Source organism: Colletotrichum godetiae (genome assembly GCF_030913485.1).
Source record: "Colletotrichum godetiae strain CBS 193.32 chromosome Unknown BDP55scaffold_20, whole genome shotgun sequence".
NCBI lineage: Eukaryota > Fungi > Ascomycota > Sordariomycetes > Glomerellales > Glomerellaceae > Colletotrichum > Colletotrichum godetiae.
The window spans coordinates 465,166-483,254 of NW_026851268.1; the positions used below are offsets into that span (position 1 = coordinate 465,166).

The window sequence follows — 18,089 nt, forward strand, 5'->3', positions numbered from 1 at the left end:
TGAATTGCGCTGCATGTCAATGGCCCAACGAGTTGTGCTAGAGAGCGTGGGGGGTGTGATCCGGAGTGGCCCCGGCCAAGTTGAATGTCGTCGTCGATAGCTGGGCGACAGTCCTCGCCTAGGGCAGCAAGAGCGCTACGAAGAGCTAATTCAAGCTTACTTCACAGAGCCTTCAGCTAAGCGGAAGGAATCCCGTCTCGATTAACGGGAGTGATTGGGGCCGTGGACATGTGAGGGTCTAGATGCCGACTGGGGAGAGCTGCACAATGCCGCAAAGATGACGAGTCAATCACCATGTGTGGGTAGTGTGTCCGACGGCGAGGATAATCCATGTCCGTCCCTAGTGAGTCTTGAGTGTCTCGAGCGGCATGAACACCCACATGTTTATTGACGAAAAAGGCTTGGAGAGGTTATTGCGTGATGGGGGCCATGGGATTGCGACAGACTCTTGGGCCGAAATGCGAGAGATTGGCCAATCATATAACAGCAAAAGAAACAACCCGCGGCAGTTGCCAGCCCCTCTCGCGGTCCCTTCAAATGGGCTATGCAATTTGACGCCAAGGATTAATTCCAAGTCAATTCCTCGTCTACTACGGATACATGATCCAAAGTCGAAAAGTCTTTGTCTCACCCGAAGGCTTGGGTCCGAAGGTGTGATTCCAGGCCTCAGCGGTGACTTGTCAAGGGCAGAGAAAGCCCCCGAGCTCAAGATAGCTTCAAAAGGCACACCTTAGCTCCGAATTATACCCCAAGCGAGGCGAGCTAACCATCCCTTTGGGACAACGACACTATCTCGTCATTCTCTAGTGGCAACTTGAACCGGTGGTTACAAGGAAGAGTGTCCAAAGTTGACATGGGCAAAGCAAGACCCAGAATCTTCCCGATACAACGCTTGAGCCGAGCGGGCATTAAACTCTCCCACACTTTATAACGTATTTTCAGGTGTCTAAGGGTTCTAGAGAAGGAGAGTAGTGTGTGTTCCGCGGTAGTAAACTACCAAACCAATTCTGGCGATGTGCACCGCAGCCGTTCGTGAAGTTACAAGAAAATGGCTTTAATGTCTGTAATTTCTTTCCATTATGGCAACTAAGAAGGAGAAGGCATAGCATCGAGTAATAATTCATAATTAATTTGGCATATCTTCATAACTAAATACCAAGCTCATGCGACTGGCTTTGCAGGCGACTGCTCGCTCGGAGGCTTGTTTGACCACTATGGTCTTTGATGTACACACCACGAAATTTCTCAATACTACAACATTCAACCCTTGAAGGATGTCTCATACGGCCGCTCAGCCTGCGGTGTGATTCTGGCCAAGTGCCTCCTTGAACCGTTGTTCCAGTCAATCAGAGCAGAGTGCTGAGTGACGCGGTTATCCCAAACAACGACAGTGCCCTCCTCCCACTTCACGCGGGCATGGAAGTCAGCGCCCCAGGCGATGTGCTCGTAGAGAAACTTGAGCAAAGCGTCGGACTCTTCCTTCTTCAGGCCTACAATCTCACGTGTGACTAAATGACAGGTCAGTAAACAGATTGGGATGGTCTGGGATGCTCTCAACTCACATTGAGGGTTGATGAACAGGGCCTTCTCGCCGGTAACGGGATGTGTGCGAACGATGGGGTGAGTGTTGGCAACAGGCTCGCGACGCTTGATGCTACCCTTCTTGACAGACGCAGCAACCTGCTCAATACCAGAGTGAACAGCCTGAAGGCCGTGAAGCCTCTCCTGGAAGAGCGGGCTTAATCTGTTGTATGCCTCCGCAGCGTTGCAGAACAGAGTATCACCTCCGGTCTCGGGCTTGTCTAGGATGTAGAGGAAAGTTGTGCCAGGAGGCTGCTGCTCGTACGAGACATCGGAGTGCCACGCAATAGAGCTGGTTCTGGTGGCGAAGAACTTCTCTGCTGACCTGTCGCCTGCGGCACGGTGGACAAGGTGAACCTCGGGGAAGTTTTCAGGGGATCCTGAGGTTGGGTGAATGTGGTGACGGCCAAAGTAACCGCCGAACTCGAGGGCTTTATCGATCGGAAGGTCGGCGAAGTCCTGAGCGCGGAAAGCGACCACCTTACGCTCGGCGACGAAGCGAGCAAGCTGGTCACGGCCAGCGTTGCTGAGTGTGCTGAGCTGGACGCCTCTGACTTCTGTGCCGATAGAGGGCGTGAGGTCGGTCACTTGTGCGTCCTTGGGAAGAAGATCAGGATAGCTGGGGTCTGCGTCTCTGCCGTGCTCGGTGTGCTGGAAAGGCTGCAGAGGAGGATATTGCTGCTCGGGGTTCCATGTGGGAAGGTAGTGAGGGTACTACATCCACAAAATCAGTCTCCCTTCGGATGAAACACCACATATTTAGTCCTAGGGACAGTATTAACCTTTGCGCCCTCATGGCCATCGCCTCCCTTGGCCTCGGCATCCTTGTCATATGTTGTGGGTGAGAGTTCTTTGTAGTCTCCAGAGCCGTCGGCGTATAAGCGGAGGTTGTTAACCGGGAGGTTGACCGGGTCGGTCACAGTCGCTGTTGCGGTTGCCGAAGGGGACATTTTGAGTCGTTTCTTTATTACTGAGGTTCTTTCTTCTTGATAAAAGTCGGATTAGGTATGGTGTGTTGCGCCCGACCAAATCCCGAAGTCGTGCCCATGAGTTTATATAGACTACCCCTCCAAAGGGCCATCGACGTCGGAGTATATCCGATGAGGGGCATTCGTCCCAAAGATTGCATGCTGACAGGGATTCGATTGCGTTGTCTCCCAGACTTTCACCAAAACATAGCCTAGCAGCACCAGCCGATACGGTACCGGCTAATGGGTTCATGGAACATTACGAATCATTGGCGCTCAGCACTACATGAGACGAAAGGATGGAGGCGTAGAGTGTTGTTTGATGGGGGGAAATGACGCCATTCATATTTAATAAGACCGACCTTATGGTGGGATAACGACCAAGCAGACCATCGGCAGCGTCTTTGATTAGCAATGGTGGTTGCAATGTTGCTATCCTGGGCGTCTAGCACGCAATCTGCTGATGCGACTCAGTGCGTGTTTGATGACCCCGCAATCTGGGCGGCACCGGCTTGTACTCTGTTGGTCCCAAGGGATTCAAGAACATTTGAGACCAAGGTTGTTCCGATCTTATCTTGATACCGGGCTATTTTCGGGAATTCCGTGAGATGAAATAGCTTCCGCCGTGCTGTGGCGAAGAACTCGTAAGAGCAAAAGAGGTTGCGTTCAACTCAATATTAGCGCCGTTGATGAAGCCCGTATGTGATGGAGCGCGGTTATATCTACGTTCGTCTCCTCCTACGGCGTAGATCTGGAATTCGGTCGGTCATCGGTTTCGCTTCTAGATTTAGAAGCTGTTTTTTATTCGTTGCCTGCAGTATTTCCGGTGTTGTCGGGCACCGGAATCGGATGGCGTCTCGGGGATTCTTTCGGAAGTCAACCGGCATCGGCCGGTAAACTACCCCTTCTCCGTTTGACTGCAAGAACTCTTAAACATGCATGTTTTCTTGTCAGTCAACAACAGTAGGTTAGCTTCCGAAGTACCATAGCGTTGAGATTGATAAACCAAGGTAATGCGGCCCCCACACTGGGTGTGAGCTACGTCTCGAAAAAAGACACAAAGAATCTACGTTTAGCAACTCGGAGGCCGTACTAAAAGTTTTCATCTGGACAGCCCTTGAGTGCATTTGAGGTTACTTGGATATTCGAAAGCCAATAAGCATTTCTTTGAAATCTGATTCCCCATCTATTATCTATATCCAGTAGACTATGGCACAAATACAATGCGAAGTTCTATCCGCTATGATTCCCCCTGAGCACCCTTTCTTAGCTTCCAGTGCAACCACAAGGCAGTCGTGTTTAAGGCTGCTACTGCGACTAAGTGGGCCTTGTTACCGAAGGTGAATACTTCTATCTCGACTTCTGCCACTACTGGACGAGAATTCCTGCTCATCTCGAGTTGCGTTGATCCATAAGCTACAAGCATAGCGTCTGTCATGGTGATGAAGAAGCTTTGTAACCCAAGGAGTGTAGCTATGGCCTCGGGTGCTGGCTCTGCAAGGGAGCTTTTCCAAGCTGCAATGTGGGATAAAATAACGTCGCCTATAACGTCGCCTAAGACGGAACCGTGAAAACTTTGTAAGCTGTTTGATATTGAATCAAACTGCCTGACAATTGCCCTGGTCAAATCTCGTCGTGGGTCAAAGTCTTCGATGCTTTTGAAGGAACTACCACGATGCTCCGATCCTTCAAATCAACTGACACATTAAATAATGTTGCAACAAAGTCAACGGTGCACTGAGTGGCGTTCAAAGCCTTGTTATTTTTCCCCTGCAGCGATGGAAATAAATCGACGAGTTGATTTGGGGCCATCAGCAACGCCCATCGCCACGATCGAGCGTGGACTTTCGCCGATATATTCGGATCACTGCGCGCTTCCCACACTATCAGGTAGGAAGCCGATGACGGCGAACGTTCTATGGGGGTATTCGCGATCAATGTGGAAGTCCATACTCTTGTTGTACTGGCACATTATGTGTGGGAGATATCCAGACTGTCGAAAGTGGTACGCTGATGTAGATGGATTTTCTGTGATCATTTGGTCCCTAATGCCAACGAAAGACCCAACACCGTAAGATCGGCCCCGATAGAAGAAGCCGGCATTGTGGCTCGTCGTCTGCCTGCTGATTGACCCGTTGGAAAATAATACGGATGATGCCGTTATTGAGAGCAGCTTGCTTAGAAGTGCCGTGCCCACAGAGCCGGAGACAGCGAATTCTGTAGTCGTTATAGACGACCCAAAATGTGGGATGTCAACTGTGCTCTGTATAGCAACAGTGCTTTTCATAGGTGTCACTGCGCCAGCCCACATTGCCGTCGCCAAAATAGCAAAGCAGGGGAACACCGTGATTCCCAATTGAAGGCATCGCCGCTTGTCTTTCGGCGCTGGCGTTGTGTGTGGATGTTTGACATGCCCGTGCCCCTGCTCCAAAGGCAGCATGTTGACGAATGGCTTTTTAAGCGTGTCATGTTGGCTAAAGAAAATAATTGCTAAAGCATTGCAGAAACCAACGATGTTTGCTACAAGACGAAGAGCCGTCTCTGCAGCGGCGCGTTTCGAAATCTGCAGTCCTTGGAGGCAAAGAAACTTTGCGAGAAGCTGAAAGGCTGGCTGGGTTGCAAGACATGTCGAAAAGGAGGATTCGTACCAAGAACTATCAATGGCCCACCCGCGGAAGCTGGCAATAATGACAACGAAGCTGGTAGTGCTCTCAATGAGCAAGCCCGCCAGCATCATGTTGCCCAACCCAGCGAAATGCCGTGAAAGGTTGACTTGGGTATGAGAAGCCATCTTTGGTGCCAGTTTGTTCAGTGGCGGGGTTGATGACTCAAATTCTTTGTAGCTCAGTGGAGGAACTTGAAGCACATCCACGATAATCTAAGCAATGCTGAATAAGGACGGAATCATCGACCGCTGCAGTTGATGAAAGGAATTGTCACAGATTTCCCTTTTTCAAAAGATCTATGGGGCTTTTGTTTGCAAACTTCGCCTGCTGGTTGAGGTCTCAGGCATCCCTTGGCATTGGATCTGCCCAATCAACGAATGCTTTGCCCTCGAAACGCAACCCCTGGCTATGCTCCCTGAGCTCTCAAGCATGTAGCTCTCGTTACGCAGCGCCCAGCTGAAAGAATTCTGCATACTTCATCTAATCTATTGGAATGGACCTGGAGCATGGAGAGTTCTGTTCAGCTAATACCTATCACATGATAGATTGCAATAGCTTTCTAAGTCCCGAATTCGGCGGTTCCGGAAAAGCTCCTAAGGGATATCCAATTGCCGACTCAAGGTACTTTATTCAGATCAGTCGTTCATTCGACGTAGAATGGGCAGCTTGTCATTTGAACGTTGTCTTGACGTAAAGTGGTCTTTTACTAACGCTGTTAGAGAGCTTTTCCCAAGATAGATATGTTTTTATGTCCATATATCTGAGAACAAAACAAGTTCCCCGAGCCCTTGCCCCCGGATGATTGATGTGTATTGTTAAAGACATGGAATATTTGGTACTGCTAAAGGTTCGGACCTTGATATTGGAAAATAGAACAATTTTAGGTTTGCGTGCTACCGCATCTTGGAAAGCTCCTGGTATGAATCCGTAGGAAACCGAACTCCCGCTAATCTTTCCAGTCTTCAGCTCCCACACTGACCCGATCTTCTCTGTTAAGAATTTGAAGAGTCTGTTGGCAATCTTACTCCCTCCTCGATCCCGGGGATCATGGCTGGGAGAGCCATGATGGCGATGACCGAGCCCAATATAGATGCTATCGTCCCCAAGGTGACCAAGGCGTCGGATTGAATAGAAGAATGTAGGCTGATGATGAGAGGCGCACCGACACCGATGTTCGCCGCCATAAAGGTTATAGGAAATATGAGTAATGCGCCAACAAGATGGTAGAGCGTACAATCGCTTCTAGCACGCAGATTGGCGACGGCGACACTGTAAAACATCACCTGGACAGTTTCCAGGATGCCAATGACAATGGGGTATTTGAAAATGCGTAGCACGTGAGGACCCCAGTACTCGTACACGCCGCCGTTGATAACGACGATCTCGAAGAGACATGAGCTGGCGAGCTCGATGGCGGCGTAGTGAAAGAAGCATCGACGTGTGATGCCGCTGGCGATCTGGCGATTTAGAAACACCGAGATGGTGCCGTAAAGAGTCGCATAGCCGCTATAAACCCACATGGGCTGCGGGACGCCCATCGAGTTGAAGGCTGTCCACTGGCCGGGGCCGTAGAAGTAAAGCATCAACGCATTGTCGTAGATTGGCTCAAATATTCCACCGAAGCCCGCAGCAAACGCAATAATAACGTAAAACCACGTATTCTCCTTCTTTCGGAGATAAACTCCGTAAATGAGTAAGGAGGCCCAGATGATATAGCTGGCGATGACGACAATAAGCTGCATTGGGGCCGAGACCCGCGTTTCGATTGGGGCTGTCAGCATCATACTAAAAGTTGTATTCAATGAGACGATGCGGGAGGACTGGCTACCAAAAAAAGCCAGTAGGCAAAGGATTTTATCTATGCGCTTAGTTCATGAAGCTGCTGGAAATTAGTCCGTGGAGTTGGTCCGAGTCGAATCATGATGCAAGGTGGATATTACTTGGTAATTGAGATGAAATAAAGAGTCCGTCCGACAGGCAGGTGTGTCCGAGTCCTCTTGTTCAAGTGATTTTTCGAATCGAGATTTTATCGTCAATTTCTTACACCATAATTAGGCCGCTTCAATGGGTTAGAGGAAATGAGGTGTTACTCCTGCCCGAGATCCTGACTTTATGTCTTTCCCCACATATAGACAGGACTTGGCGACGACTGGGTATTATTCGGGCATGGAGCTTGGCTAAGCCGCTATTGAGGCTGCCCGTACTACTAACTAAGCACCCAAGAATTTGTCTTGTGAGAATACACGTCTCCAAGTTTATATACGAGGTCTATTAGAAAAAATGAAGGCATTATAGAGTCGGTGAGTTGGCTAGAGTTCCGGCAAGAGTAAGGTTCAGGTGACAGAATGTTATCTGTATCGTTCTGGTCACGGAGTTCGGTTCAGAAAGGAAGGCGAACGACAAAGACGAGGCCTATGAGACGATATGCACATAGACGGTAGTTGGAGACTTAGTATCCCAGAAGTGTAGACAGAAATTGGAGTTGCCTAATTATAGATGACAGACAAAAGGGAAGCAACTTAGCAACGTTGTCTCGAGCTGACTCAGAAAGGTTCTGTATCCCAGAGGCTGAGTCATTAGTAAATGCTATCTTAATTTATTGAACTAGCTTCCTGTTCCGGTCTTTGGAAGTAGAGCATATCTCTGAAATGGTGAGCTTTGAATAGGTTGTCGCAATGACCACGAAGTGACACACTGTCCCGGAGACGCAGTCACTGTCAAGTCCACGCCGATCTTAACTTCGATGGCTTGCTACGGATTCTCTGGTCGAAATGTTGAAGAGGATCATGCCACTAGAAAAACATCCAGATTCCACTCTCGAACGAACTTGAATGATCAAGAGGAAATCACCATAACGAACAGACCGAGTGGTGAGTTGATAACTGTTGTCGAAACTTAAGTTGAACCACGACTCTGCGACTCAGAAGAAATGTAAAATATCCTCACAAGACAGCGCCCAGGACACAAATTCCAGCTTTCAAACGTGGAAAAAGCAATACTAGTGCAAAAGAAGAAGAGAGTCAAGCAACTACATATCAGCTGACGATGTCAAGTTGGGCATTCACAGGGAGTAGGCGGCGGTGCGTCGGTTGCAACCAATATTCTTTCTGGGGCTTATCTTTGACTCGTGCAAGTCTCAATCTTACTCGAGACGGTGAACAGAGTCTTCAACGCAATTTTTCGTTTTTAAGGAGGAGCTACTACCTCCACTGAGTAACGCATGAGCTCTTGATGTTGAAACAACCAGTCGGTAGTCGGTGTTATTAGCAAAGTCCTCCTTGCCGAGAAATCTGCCCAGACCACGGACCAACCGGGCCTCAACTTCGTTCAGTCAAAGAACGCATTTCTAATAGCTACTGCTTTCAGTATTTCCACCCCTCTTCGACCAGTCTAGATAATGCAACCATGTAGACTTGTTCTCGATGTGTCCTTTCTTTACTGAATATCCTACTAAGGCACTAAGCAGTCTGATTACTAAACATATCTTGGAAACCTAACTTTTTTGGACGACTTGACTAGAAAAAGCATGCCCACCGGCGAGAAACCGTTTCGTGATCTGTTTACCTTTGGAGCTAAGCGCATGTTGGAAGTGCGAACCCACTCTTGATATTACACGACAGGGTTCACAACGGCTCAACAAGCTTGGCTGGTAATCTCGTGGGCGTCCTGGACCAAACTTAGATCAATTGTATCCACATGATTTGGTCTTATAGAGTGAGATGTATCCGTAGGCTCATTGCACAACCAACGCCGCAAGAAAAAAAAACCCCCATTTTGCGTCGCTCTGCTCACCCACTTTCTTCCTCGCTACCCTATTCCTTTGCTCCCAATGGCGGTTCAAAGTCTCTTTTCATCATGGCACCGCACTCAGGTCTTAGACTACGGTGCAGTTAAGGATGATCCACCCTCCCGAGCAGAACGGCCAAGTCTCTCCGATGTTGTGGCTTCAAAACGTTTTCGCTGGCTAGCGGGGATTTTGGTTGGAGCGCTTTTGTTGCTTTTTGTTCTCGACAGCTTTGTCCAGGTCTCGAGGTTGCGACACCCTGCCTCATCGTCAAACTGGGCGTTGAATCAGTGCAAACCTGCGACGAGCCATGCAGACGTAGACTGGTCACGATTTGCTTACGTGCAGTATGCCACCAACACCCCATATCTCTGCAATTCGGTCATGGTGTTCGAGAGGTTGCAGTATTTGCAAAGCAAAGCTGACCGCGTCTTGTTGTACCCCTCCGAATTGTTGGATCCTATGGCGAAAAGTGGGAACACCAAAGATGCTTCACTGCTTATCCACGCCAGGGATACCTACGGCGTGAAACTGGTTCCCATCACTGTTCAACACAGAAAGGGCTCAGATCGTGAGTTGAGTCCCTTGCTAAAGTTCCGGTACCCGGACCTATAATGTGCTAATGGTTCAAGCACAATAGCCACATGGGCCGAATCTTTCACTAAGCTCCTAGCCTTCAATCAGACCCAGTACGACCGAGTTCTGTCTATTGACTCTGATTCTACCCTACTTCAGAACATTGATGGGCTTTTCCACTCGCCGCCAGCTCCGGTAGCTGTACCGCGGGCCTACTGGCTCTATCCAGAAAAGAAGATAGTCGCTTCACACATTATGCTCGTGCAGCCCAGCGTTGCCGAGTTCTCTCGGATAGTAGCAAAGGTAGAACGCGCTGAGAAAGAAGAGTATGACATGGAAATTATCAATGATCTGTACAAAGACAGCGCCATGATTCTTCCTCACCGACCATACGGGCTGTTGACCCGGTCCTTTGGTGGTGATCATCAAGACTACTACCTCGGGAACGATAAGGAGATTTGGGACGCGGTGACTGTCTTCAACGAAGCCAAATATCTTCACTTCTCTGATTGGCCCATGCACAAGCCTTGGTTAAAATCCTCCGAGAGTCTTATCAAGGAGAGGCAACCCGATTGCGTCATGAGAAATGGAACTGAGGATTGTACCGCGCGAGAGCTATGGCATAGCTTCTACACAGACTTCAGAGCACGCAGGACTGCAAGTATACTCAACGCTCTTCACCTTTTAAAGTGCGATTTTGCTGACGAACCCAAAGCAAGTTTGCGGGATCAACACCTAGCCCAACCCGCAAAAGACTTGAACAACTGTTGGTTTCAAGATAGAAGAAGTGGATACCCAGCTTTGAAAATGTTTTGAGAATCGGATTATTTATCATGGAGCGAAGTGATCGAGTGACAACCGACATTTTCCCCTCTTAACATGCGTTTCTCTACATGTGACTCGGTCTTATTCTTCGTTCTTATAAGGTACGTCGCATAAAGGGAGACAAGGGTGTCATGGATGGGAAGCCGCCAAATCAGAAAAGCCATTGCCAAAATCGAAGGCATTAGCCTTTCGGAGGCGCGCTAATCACAGACAATCCTCCCTTGGACTCGAGGACTAGCTTCAAAATACTTATCCCCGACGCTAGTCTGCGGCTGACCTCGTGTGTGATCTAGATTGCCAGCCTATAACCAGGTGCATGAGGCCAACGGTACTTAACTGTCAATATCATTGGTGTGGCGTCAATTCTATGAGTGTAGCGGTAGGCTGGACCTTTGAACAGTATTTCGGAATTGACCACAAGGGGTAGGATGGCTTTCATGATCAGATATCATATAAGTTGACTGTCCCATGAATCAAAATCTTGACTTAATCCTGACGACCGGGAAACATGAACTGACGTGAGATTCTGCCCGACATGATGCGACTCCCAACCCTCGCAAGTGCAGTACTTCTGCTACTGTTGTGGGTAGCCTCGATTGTGGACGCACAATCAGCATTATCCTGTACCACAGTTCCCAGTGTTACTTCCTGCGTTTCCTCCATTACATCAGTCATTAGCCGCACAGCCTCTGCATCCAAGTTTTGTTCCTCGGTCTTGGATTGCCCTTTACCCACGACCATGACTTTGGTCGGCACCGTCTCAACGACAACAACCAAAACGCAGACCTCTACCTACACTCTGGAAGAAATAGTAGGTAACATGGGCTCTGGGCTTGCGTTTCAGACTGACGGATGGCCTCGGTTGTTAGGGTACTGAGACGACTACGACGTCCACGTTTTCTTATACCGTACGTATTTCCACTTTCCACCCTTTTGTAATGAGAGCCTCAAGAAGTTGACACATTCCAATGCTACAGGAATCGACCTATAGTTATGTGGCAACTGTAACTGTCAAGCCAACATGGACGATTGAGTAAGTTGCGCAGCCGGTGACGAGATGTATGCCCTTGGCTGACAGTTGTAGACGATTCGACGTCACAACAGCCAAGCCAAAGAAGCGTCGAGAGGACTCAAATCACCTTGAAGGCAGAGCAGTGACTTCATTGTGCCCGTCGGCAATCCAAAAGAGCGCATGCTCGTGTCTCTACACATGCTCAGGTCCAGTCACCAAGGATAATCGCAAAACCATCAAGAGTGTTGAGACAGAGATCTCATGGATTGTATGTTTCACAAGCTGATCGATCGCCCCCCTCCCCCAAGGTCTGTGAACCGGATCAACATTGACGTGCGTCCGATCACCAGGTGACAACTTCTTTCATCACATACACCAACATCGAATACTTCCCGATCATTACAACCAAAGTATCGCTTCTCACTAGCACAGTCACTGTAAGCAGCGAGTTAAAGTGTCCCCGACTCCCTGGCGTTGTTGCATTGTGAAAGTTGCTGACATCGATGCTCGAACACCTCAGCAAGCGGAGATTGCGACTCATACGCGAAAGGTTAAGTGCACACTATCAGTCAGTGATTCTTCATTCTACCTACTAGCCACTATTGCGCCGGTCCCATCGCCGGTCCCAGTGTACAACGACAAATACGTGCTCGCGAACCCGCAATTCGAATGGTTCGCGGAGGATGGAGTCACGTTCGAGCCTCAGTATACCCGAGAAAAGGGCACTGCCAGCGTCTTCTTCCTCGATAGCAAAGGCCGCATCGTCACGCAAACATCCTATGGAGATCACTTCTTTGCCAGCGATGACTTTAACGACTTCGAGTTGGTGCATTTCCTGCCCCGCGGGTGGATACAGGCTCGCAGGCTTCACAACGGCGAAGACGTGGGGTTTGACTATGTCTATTGCACGATGCAGCCTCCGTCGGGGCGATACGCTGGTGGATTCAAGGAGTTGGCGTGCACGCAGGGGTACTTCAATGCGACGGTCTTGCAGTATTGTCCGTTGTATGACGAGTATTTCCGCACAGGAACAGTGCTTGGGGCAGAGTACAGTGCTACAACTCCTGATTGTCTGTTGGTTACGTACCTGGTGGTTCCTGTCTGCTAAAGAGAATTGAGCGATTTGGCGTTATTTTGGCAGGGCGATTGCTAGGTCCGGAGTTGCGGGGCCGGTTACTGAAGCCACAGGTCCCACTTCGCCGTGGGCGGCCTTCCGAAGCTGGTGCCGGTAATCTGCCATGCGCCAGGGCGTCGGGGTATTCACCAGGAGATGTTCTATAGATTAAAATACATGCGGTCTATACATTCTGAGTCTTTCTCAATGAGGCTCATCCGTCAGTTCGCAAAGCCCACTTAATTGAAAGCTGGTTCCCTGTCACCTGCCAGTTGGGTGACTGACTCGCAGGAACAGGACGCATCGGGCCGGGGGCGGGAAAGATTCAAACGTTCGTCCTTTCTCCGTGCTAGAGACACGCTGTTTGCCTCTGCTTCAATTCCATAATTATGTTCATCTTGGACGACACTGAGGAACCATGTTTAGATCGGAAGGGACGATCAGACCCGAACACGTGACGTCATACCATACACGGAAGGCAGGGACCCCAAGCTAGGTACCTACGTCATTCAACGTTCCCCAGTTGTTCCTGACAATCACTTCGCAGCCGATGTTGCTGCAGCACCACCAATCCAGCCTCACTGCGAAATCTGTTGAGCGCGGCATTTCGTAATATCTTCCCTCTTCTTCCTCATGCAACACGTCTCAAAGACAAATACATCACTCGCGAAGCCACACACACCAGGAACTCTAACCCAAGAAAGCCACCTTCCACTGGACATCGCGATACCAAACACCCTGTATCACGACACCCAACAATAATCACCATCATCATGGCAGAAATCGCAGCAGGCGCTGTCGTAGTGGAGCAGGTTGTTTCCACTGGCATTGAGGCTGGAGCGGCCGTCGCAGTGGCACGTCCAACACAGCCCTTGAAGGTGTCTTTGTCCCAGGTTGCCACCACCCAGTCCCCAGCATTCGACACGTCGTAAGTGAGATCACTCTTGTTTGGTGGACTTACTCTAATATTCAATAGCGCTCTTGCACGTTCCCATCACTCAGTCACCGTTGTCAACCACAAGGCATGCATTTTTGGCGGCGAGACGGCAGAGGGCCAGCTGGCCTCTACTGACTTTCATGTCCTCTCATTGCCAGCCATGACTAAGGGAGAGCCAGTCGCAGCTTATGCCTGCTATCCAGCATTTGCGATGCAAGATGCAGAGACTGGCAAGACCTATGTCCCTTCCCCGCGTTCAAGACATGCGGCGGCAGCCCGCGGCCAGTTCGTAATCGTCAATGGCGGTGCTGATGCTAGTGGAAAGCCCATCGACGAGACTTGTCTCTGGCTGTGGGATTCCGAGAGTTTGAAGTGGACCAAGATTCAAGGAGCAAGCCAGATTGGCAAGACCATCACGCCGAGATTCGACCACCACATCTTTGTCGAGCAGACCCAGGATTTCCTGGTCCTCCATGGAGGCAGGACCGCACCAGGACAGCAGGCATCTACCGAGACTTGGATGTATAACTTTGATACTCTTGCCTGGACAGCGTTGCCGCCTTCTCCTCAGCCTTCCATTGCCGCCGCGTTCGTGGACAACGTGCTTTATACCATTGGGGCGGACTCGAACATGAGCGGTGCTATCCACTACATGGACCTCAAGTCCAACGCCGAGGACCGCGAGAAGCCCGATGCTCTTCAGTGGAAGACTGTCAACTTCCCCACCAACCCACTCGCCCCTGGTCCCCGCCCACGCGAAGGCGGCGCTCTCGTGCCAGTCGATACCGGTGTTGGCCGACACTACCTGGTCTACATGTTTGGCGAGAACAGCACCTCGGCCGACAAGGATTTCTACACCGATATCTGGGCCCTTCAGCTTCCTACTCACGGCTTCAACGCGGCTGCTGTGAAGGATGCGATCCGTGACAAGCTGCCCCGTGTTGATTCTGGTGAGTTCAGTTGGGCAGAGGTGGAGCTCATTCCGACAGAGGAAGTCAAGGCGCAGGGAAAAGCGCACCCCGGACCACGGGGCTACTTTGGTGCAGACGCTTCGGATGGAAAGAGTCTCGTCTTTTGGGGTGGCGTAAGCGCGATGGGCAAGGAGGGCGATGGATGGCTACTTCAGGTCCAATAAGCTGTGTCTGATGAGGAAACATGTTGAACAAATAAGATTCCCCAAAAGTGTATTACTAGCCAATGACAGCAATAAATACTTGAGATATGAGGCAAGTCGACGTGCATTACTTCTTATACCTACAAGCGAACCGGCCGTAGAAAACACCGTCCGTCCACCTAAGGTATCTAGTACCCATGAGAAGGGATGCGCACGGCAGAGATCAGATGGGCTGCCCTCTACAGTGGGCCAAGATATAGGAGGGAGAGACGTACTTGCCGTCATCAACACAAACACTGCATTATGTGCCAGAGTGGGAGGTATTGGGTCGTTAATTTATCGATTCATTGATATCCAGCCAGCAGAAGGAACGACCTCCGCCGTATCGAGCGTACCCCCTCTTCATGGGCACCTTGACTTGCTAGTCCAGTACGAAGATGACATTTCAAGACAAGGCCTGATCGCTGATCTCCTTGCTTCATCAACCTCGGACGCTTGACCACGTACGAGCCACCCACTTTAACTCGGCACGTCCGTTCTAATCGAACCCATCTATTACGTCCGACGTGTTGTATACAGTCAAACTACCAGGACAAATTCCTTCTGATCAACCATCGTCATGGGTGGCGTCTTTAGCCGTTAGCCTCAGAAAATCACGGAAGAGAACGTTACCGAGGATCCTTATTACGATGTAATATCCACTTATTGCAACGTAAAAGACAGTGACTCTGCAAAGACAAAACGGGAAGCTGTGCTCTACATCGAGACAAAAGATCTGAAGCAAGTCTTACGCAAAGGGCTCGTTATCTCGGAAGACGCTGTTCAACCACTATCTGACTGCATCACGTTCGGAAAGTGTCGCAGGTACCTTCAAGAACAAGGCTGGATCCATGCCTGTCGGCCCATCTTGTCTGGGAAGTCGTGCGGCGGATGGACGGCCCATCTCGCGGTTGGAGCGGACGAAATCAGTCTATTTGCGGAATTTCGACTGGCCGATCTTGTTGGCCACGCGATGGAAGGTGGAGCCTTGAATAAGGATGATTTCATAGTGTCCGGAGGGGTACAGGGCTTTTGGTGCAGGTGAGAGCTCTGAAGCACGGTGTGGCCTTTGCTGGTTACTATTTTGCCGCGGAAGAGAAAGATTTCGGGGTCAGAGGATAGCGTCAATGGCGATGCGGGTCGTTTCAAGAGTCGAGTTACTCCGCTCGATGGAAAGACAATGAAGGGGCTAGACGGATGTCGGATCTTTGAAGTATTTGAAGGAATTGAAGGAATGGGCCGTGGAGGCGCTGCATGATTACGATGATGTCGAGATGATTGAGGAGGCTTATCCAGTGCGAACACTCCTGTTGGGCTCGAAGGTAGTAACGGTGACTCGGCGATGCCGATAGCATTGCATATCCGGTGCTCTCACATGTACACATACGCAATGTGACGAGTTTCTAGATGCATCAAGACCTGGCTCAAGATATACGCGGGTGGTTGAATAATTGTTCCACATGGGCTTTCTAGGCTTTTTCCAATACTTTGGACAGAAAAGAGAGGCGCAAGTTTATTCAAACAGTTTACTTTTGTAGCTATTCATACTGGGGATTCAGGCAGTTGAGCCTCCCTGATCATATACCTCATCAAATATCGACTCGAATACACCAACCCCTGCCAGCCTTTCACTCGTTTTGCTTATTTCAACAAGTGCCCTCCAGAAGCAACACCCTCAGGCTTCTTCCAATGCACCGGCACCCCGCCCCAACTCTCCTCAGCATACTGCTCTTGCACCTTCTGACACGTCCTCAACCCCCATTCCGTAACACCCACCATAGCACAGCTCTCAAACATGAAAGCGCAGCTCCCCGCGCCAACCTTGGTAGGCTTCAACTCGGCGTTCCTCGCGCCCTCACTACTCTCGGCGTCCGGACCGTGGCCGGACATGGTATTGTGCAGACTCGCGCCTCCCGGAACGAATCCGCCCTTGCCGCCCCGCTTGGCGTCGTAGCCGCCCGTGATGAGGCCCATGAACTCGGACATTGTGTTGCGGTGGTAGTACGGCGGGCGGAAGGTATCCTCGGCGACGAGCCAGCGCGGGGGAAAGATTACGAAATCGGCGATAGCGGTGCCCGGGACGCCGCTGGGGGCCGAGAGGACTGTGAAGATGGAGGGGTCCGGGTGGTCGTAGGAGATTGTGCCGATTGTGTTGAAGCGGCCTAGGTCGTATTTGTAGGGGTAGTAGTTCCCGTGCCAAGCGACGACGTCAAAGGGGGTGTGAGGCTGCGTGGTGGAGAAATAGTCGTTGTTGAACTTCACTGTGATGGTGTAGTTATTCTCCCCCTCGTGCGCCGTCGCGCCAAAGTCTTCGTCGAAGCAGGCGACGGGCACCTGGAAATCGCGCGCGTTGGCGAGGCCGTTTGTGCCGATGGGCCCCAACTCGGGGAGAACAAAGTGGCCCTGGTAGAGCTCGAGGGCGTAGCCGCGCGCCGGGCCGGAGGGGAGGTGGACTTGGTATTTGACGCCGCGGGGGATGACGGCGATCTCGAGGGGCCGGACGAGGAGCCAACCGTGTTCTGTGCGGATGTCGAGGGTTCCTTCTTGCGGAACGATGAGGAGGTCGCCGTCGGCGGAGTAGAAGGCTGCTTTGGAGTCCATGCTGCGGCCTGCGGCGTAGACGTACATGCCGATGCCTTGTTTCAGGGTCGGGTCGCCTGCGCCGGCGACTAGGCGCATGCCGGCGACGAAGTCCCATTCTTTGGACTCGTCATGGTCAAAGGGGTCCCAGCGGAGTTGGTTGGGGATGTATTGGAGCGCGGAGGGGAGGGCGCGGGTTTCCGGGGACGGGGCTGTTGTCGGGGCGAAGGGGTGGTGGGCGCAGGAGGGGAGGATGCGGTAGAGCCAGGCTTGTTTGCTCTCGTGGCGGGGTGCCGTGAAGGAGGTTCCGGAGAGCTTTTCGGCGTAGAGGCCGTGGGGGCCCTTTTGTGGGGCGTTTTGGCCGATGGGGAGGGAGTCGGGGACGGCTTCGGATCTGGGGTTGAGGAGGTGGAGATGTTAGCAAATCCGGGGAGAGGTTGCAGGGGAAGGGATGTGTCGTAGGCAAGACGAGGGTAGGAAGTGAGGTCGTACGTACTCAAGATGTGAGTCGAAGCCGACCTGGTAGCGGTACTTCTCCTTGAAGTCAAACGTTGTGACGGGCATTGCTACAGGCTTTTGTTTCTTGTGAGCGATGTGACAGATGGGCGAAAACGCAAGCTACGGGGTGTGTTGTTCTTGCGCAAAGAGCTGATGATGGAGATAAGAAATTGTCTTCCAACAATGTTTCTAGAGGAACACACGAGTTCAAATATCACTGCCGGCCTCCCCGCCTCACCCCCTCGGACCTTTCTGGATGACGTTTAGGTGAAATGCCATCCAATTCCTCCCAAAGCCGCGGCGGGCAGCTTGTCTGGTACCGGTATCAATATTCCGCGTTTGTGTGAGAGGGAAAGGCACGGCAAGACGCGGCGTCTGCCGACGTTAGCCGGGGT

General features: G+C 50.9%; 7 protein-coding genes across 7 annotated transcripts; 3 read left to right on the forward strand and 4 right to left on the reverse strand.

The window, feature by feature from the left end:
- Positions 1–1,260: 1,260 nt before the first annotated feature.
- BDP55DRAFT_551970 (TfdA family taurine catabolism dioxygenase TauD) lies at positions 1,261–2,531 on the reverse strand (the record flags this gene model as incomplete). The annotated part of the gene is made up of 3 exons (XM_060569161.1): positions 1,261–1,508; positions 1,563–2,295; positions 2,364–2,531. 3 exons carry the CDS (start codon positions 2,529–2,531, stop codon positions 1,261–1,263), a joined length of 1,149 nt encoding a protein of 382 aa, XP_060429759.1.
- Positions 2,532–4,413: 1,882 nt separating this feature from the next.
- BDP55DRAFT_631944 (uncharacterized protein) lies at positions 4,414–5,340 on the reverse strand (the record flags this gene model as incomplete). Its single annotated transcript, XM_060572347.1, has 1 exon — positions 4,414–5,340. One exon carries the CDS (start codon positions 5,338–5,340, stop codon positions 4,414–4,416), a length of 927 nt encoding a protein of 308 aa, XP_060429760.1.
- Positions 5,341–6,207: 867 nt separating this feature from the next.
- On the reverse strand, positions 6,208–6,957 carry BDP55DRAFT_728579 (uncharacterized protein; the record flags this gene model as incomplete). The annotated part of the gene is made up of 1 exon (XM_060579454.1): positions 6,208–6,957. The coding sequence occupies one exon, from the start codon at positions 6,955–6,957 to the stop codon at positions 6,208–6,210; it is 750 nt and encodes a 249-aa protein (XP_060429761.1).
- A 2,087-nt stretch (positions 6,958–9,044) lies between these two features.
- BDP55DRAFT_693860 (glucose N-acetyltransferase) lies at positions 9,045–10,736 on the forward strand (the record flags this gene model as incomplete). The annotated part of the gene is made up of 3 exons (XM_060577275.1): positions 9,045–9,570; positions 9,640–10,236; positions 10,702–10,736. The coding sequence occupies 3 exons, from the start codon at positions 9,045–9,047 to the stop codon at positions 10,734–10,736; spliced, it is 1,158 nt and encodes a 385-aa protein (XP_060429762.1).
- A 199-nt stretch (positions 10,737–10,935) lies between these two features.
- BDP55DRAFT_715443 (uncharacterized protein) lies at positions 10,936–12,520 on the forward strand (the record flags this gene model as incomplete). The annotated part of the gene is made up of 6 exons (XM_060578305.1): positions 10,936–11,211; positions 11,270–11,308; positions 11,378–11,433; positions 11,485–11,680; positions 11,763–11,849; positions 11,933–12,520. The coding sequence occupies 6 exons, from the start codon at positions 10,936–10,938 to the stop codon at positions 12,518–12,520; spliced, it is 1,242 nt and encodes a 413-aa protein (XP_060429763.1).
- A 379-nt stretch (positions 12,521–12,899) lies between these two features.
- On the forward strand, positions 12,900–14,693 carry BDP55DRAFT_610223 (kelch domain-containing protein). Its single transcript, XM_060571168.1, has 2 exons — positions 12,900–13,454; positions 13,503–14,693. The coding sequence occupies exons 1-2, from the start codon at positions 13,300–13,302 to the stop codon at positions 14,596–14,598; spliced, it is 1,251 nt and encodes a 416-aa protein (XP_060429764.1). The 5' UTR covers positions 12,900–13,299; the 3' UTR covers positions 14,599–14,693.
- Positions 14,694–16,257: 1,564 nt separating this feature from the next.
- On the reverse strand, positions 16,258–17,760 carry BDP55DRAFT_728582 (homogentisate 1,2-dioxygenase; the record flags this gene model as incomplete). Its single annotated transcript, XM_060579455.1, has 2 exons — positions 16,258–17,590; positions 17,693–17,760. 2 exons carry the CDS (start codon positions 17,758–17,760, stop codon positions 16,258–16,260), a joined length of 1,401 nt encoding a protein of 466 aa, XP_060429765.1.
- Positions 17,761–18,089: the final 329 nt, after the last annotated feature.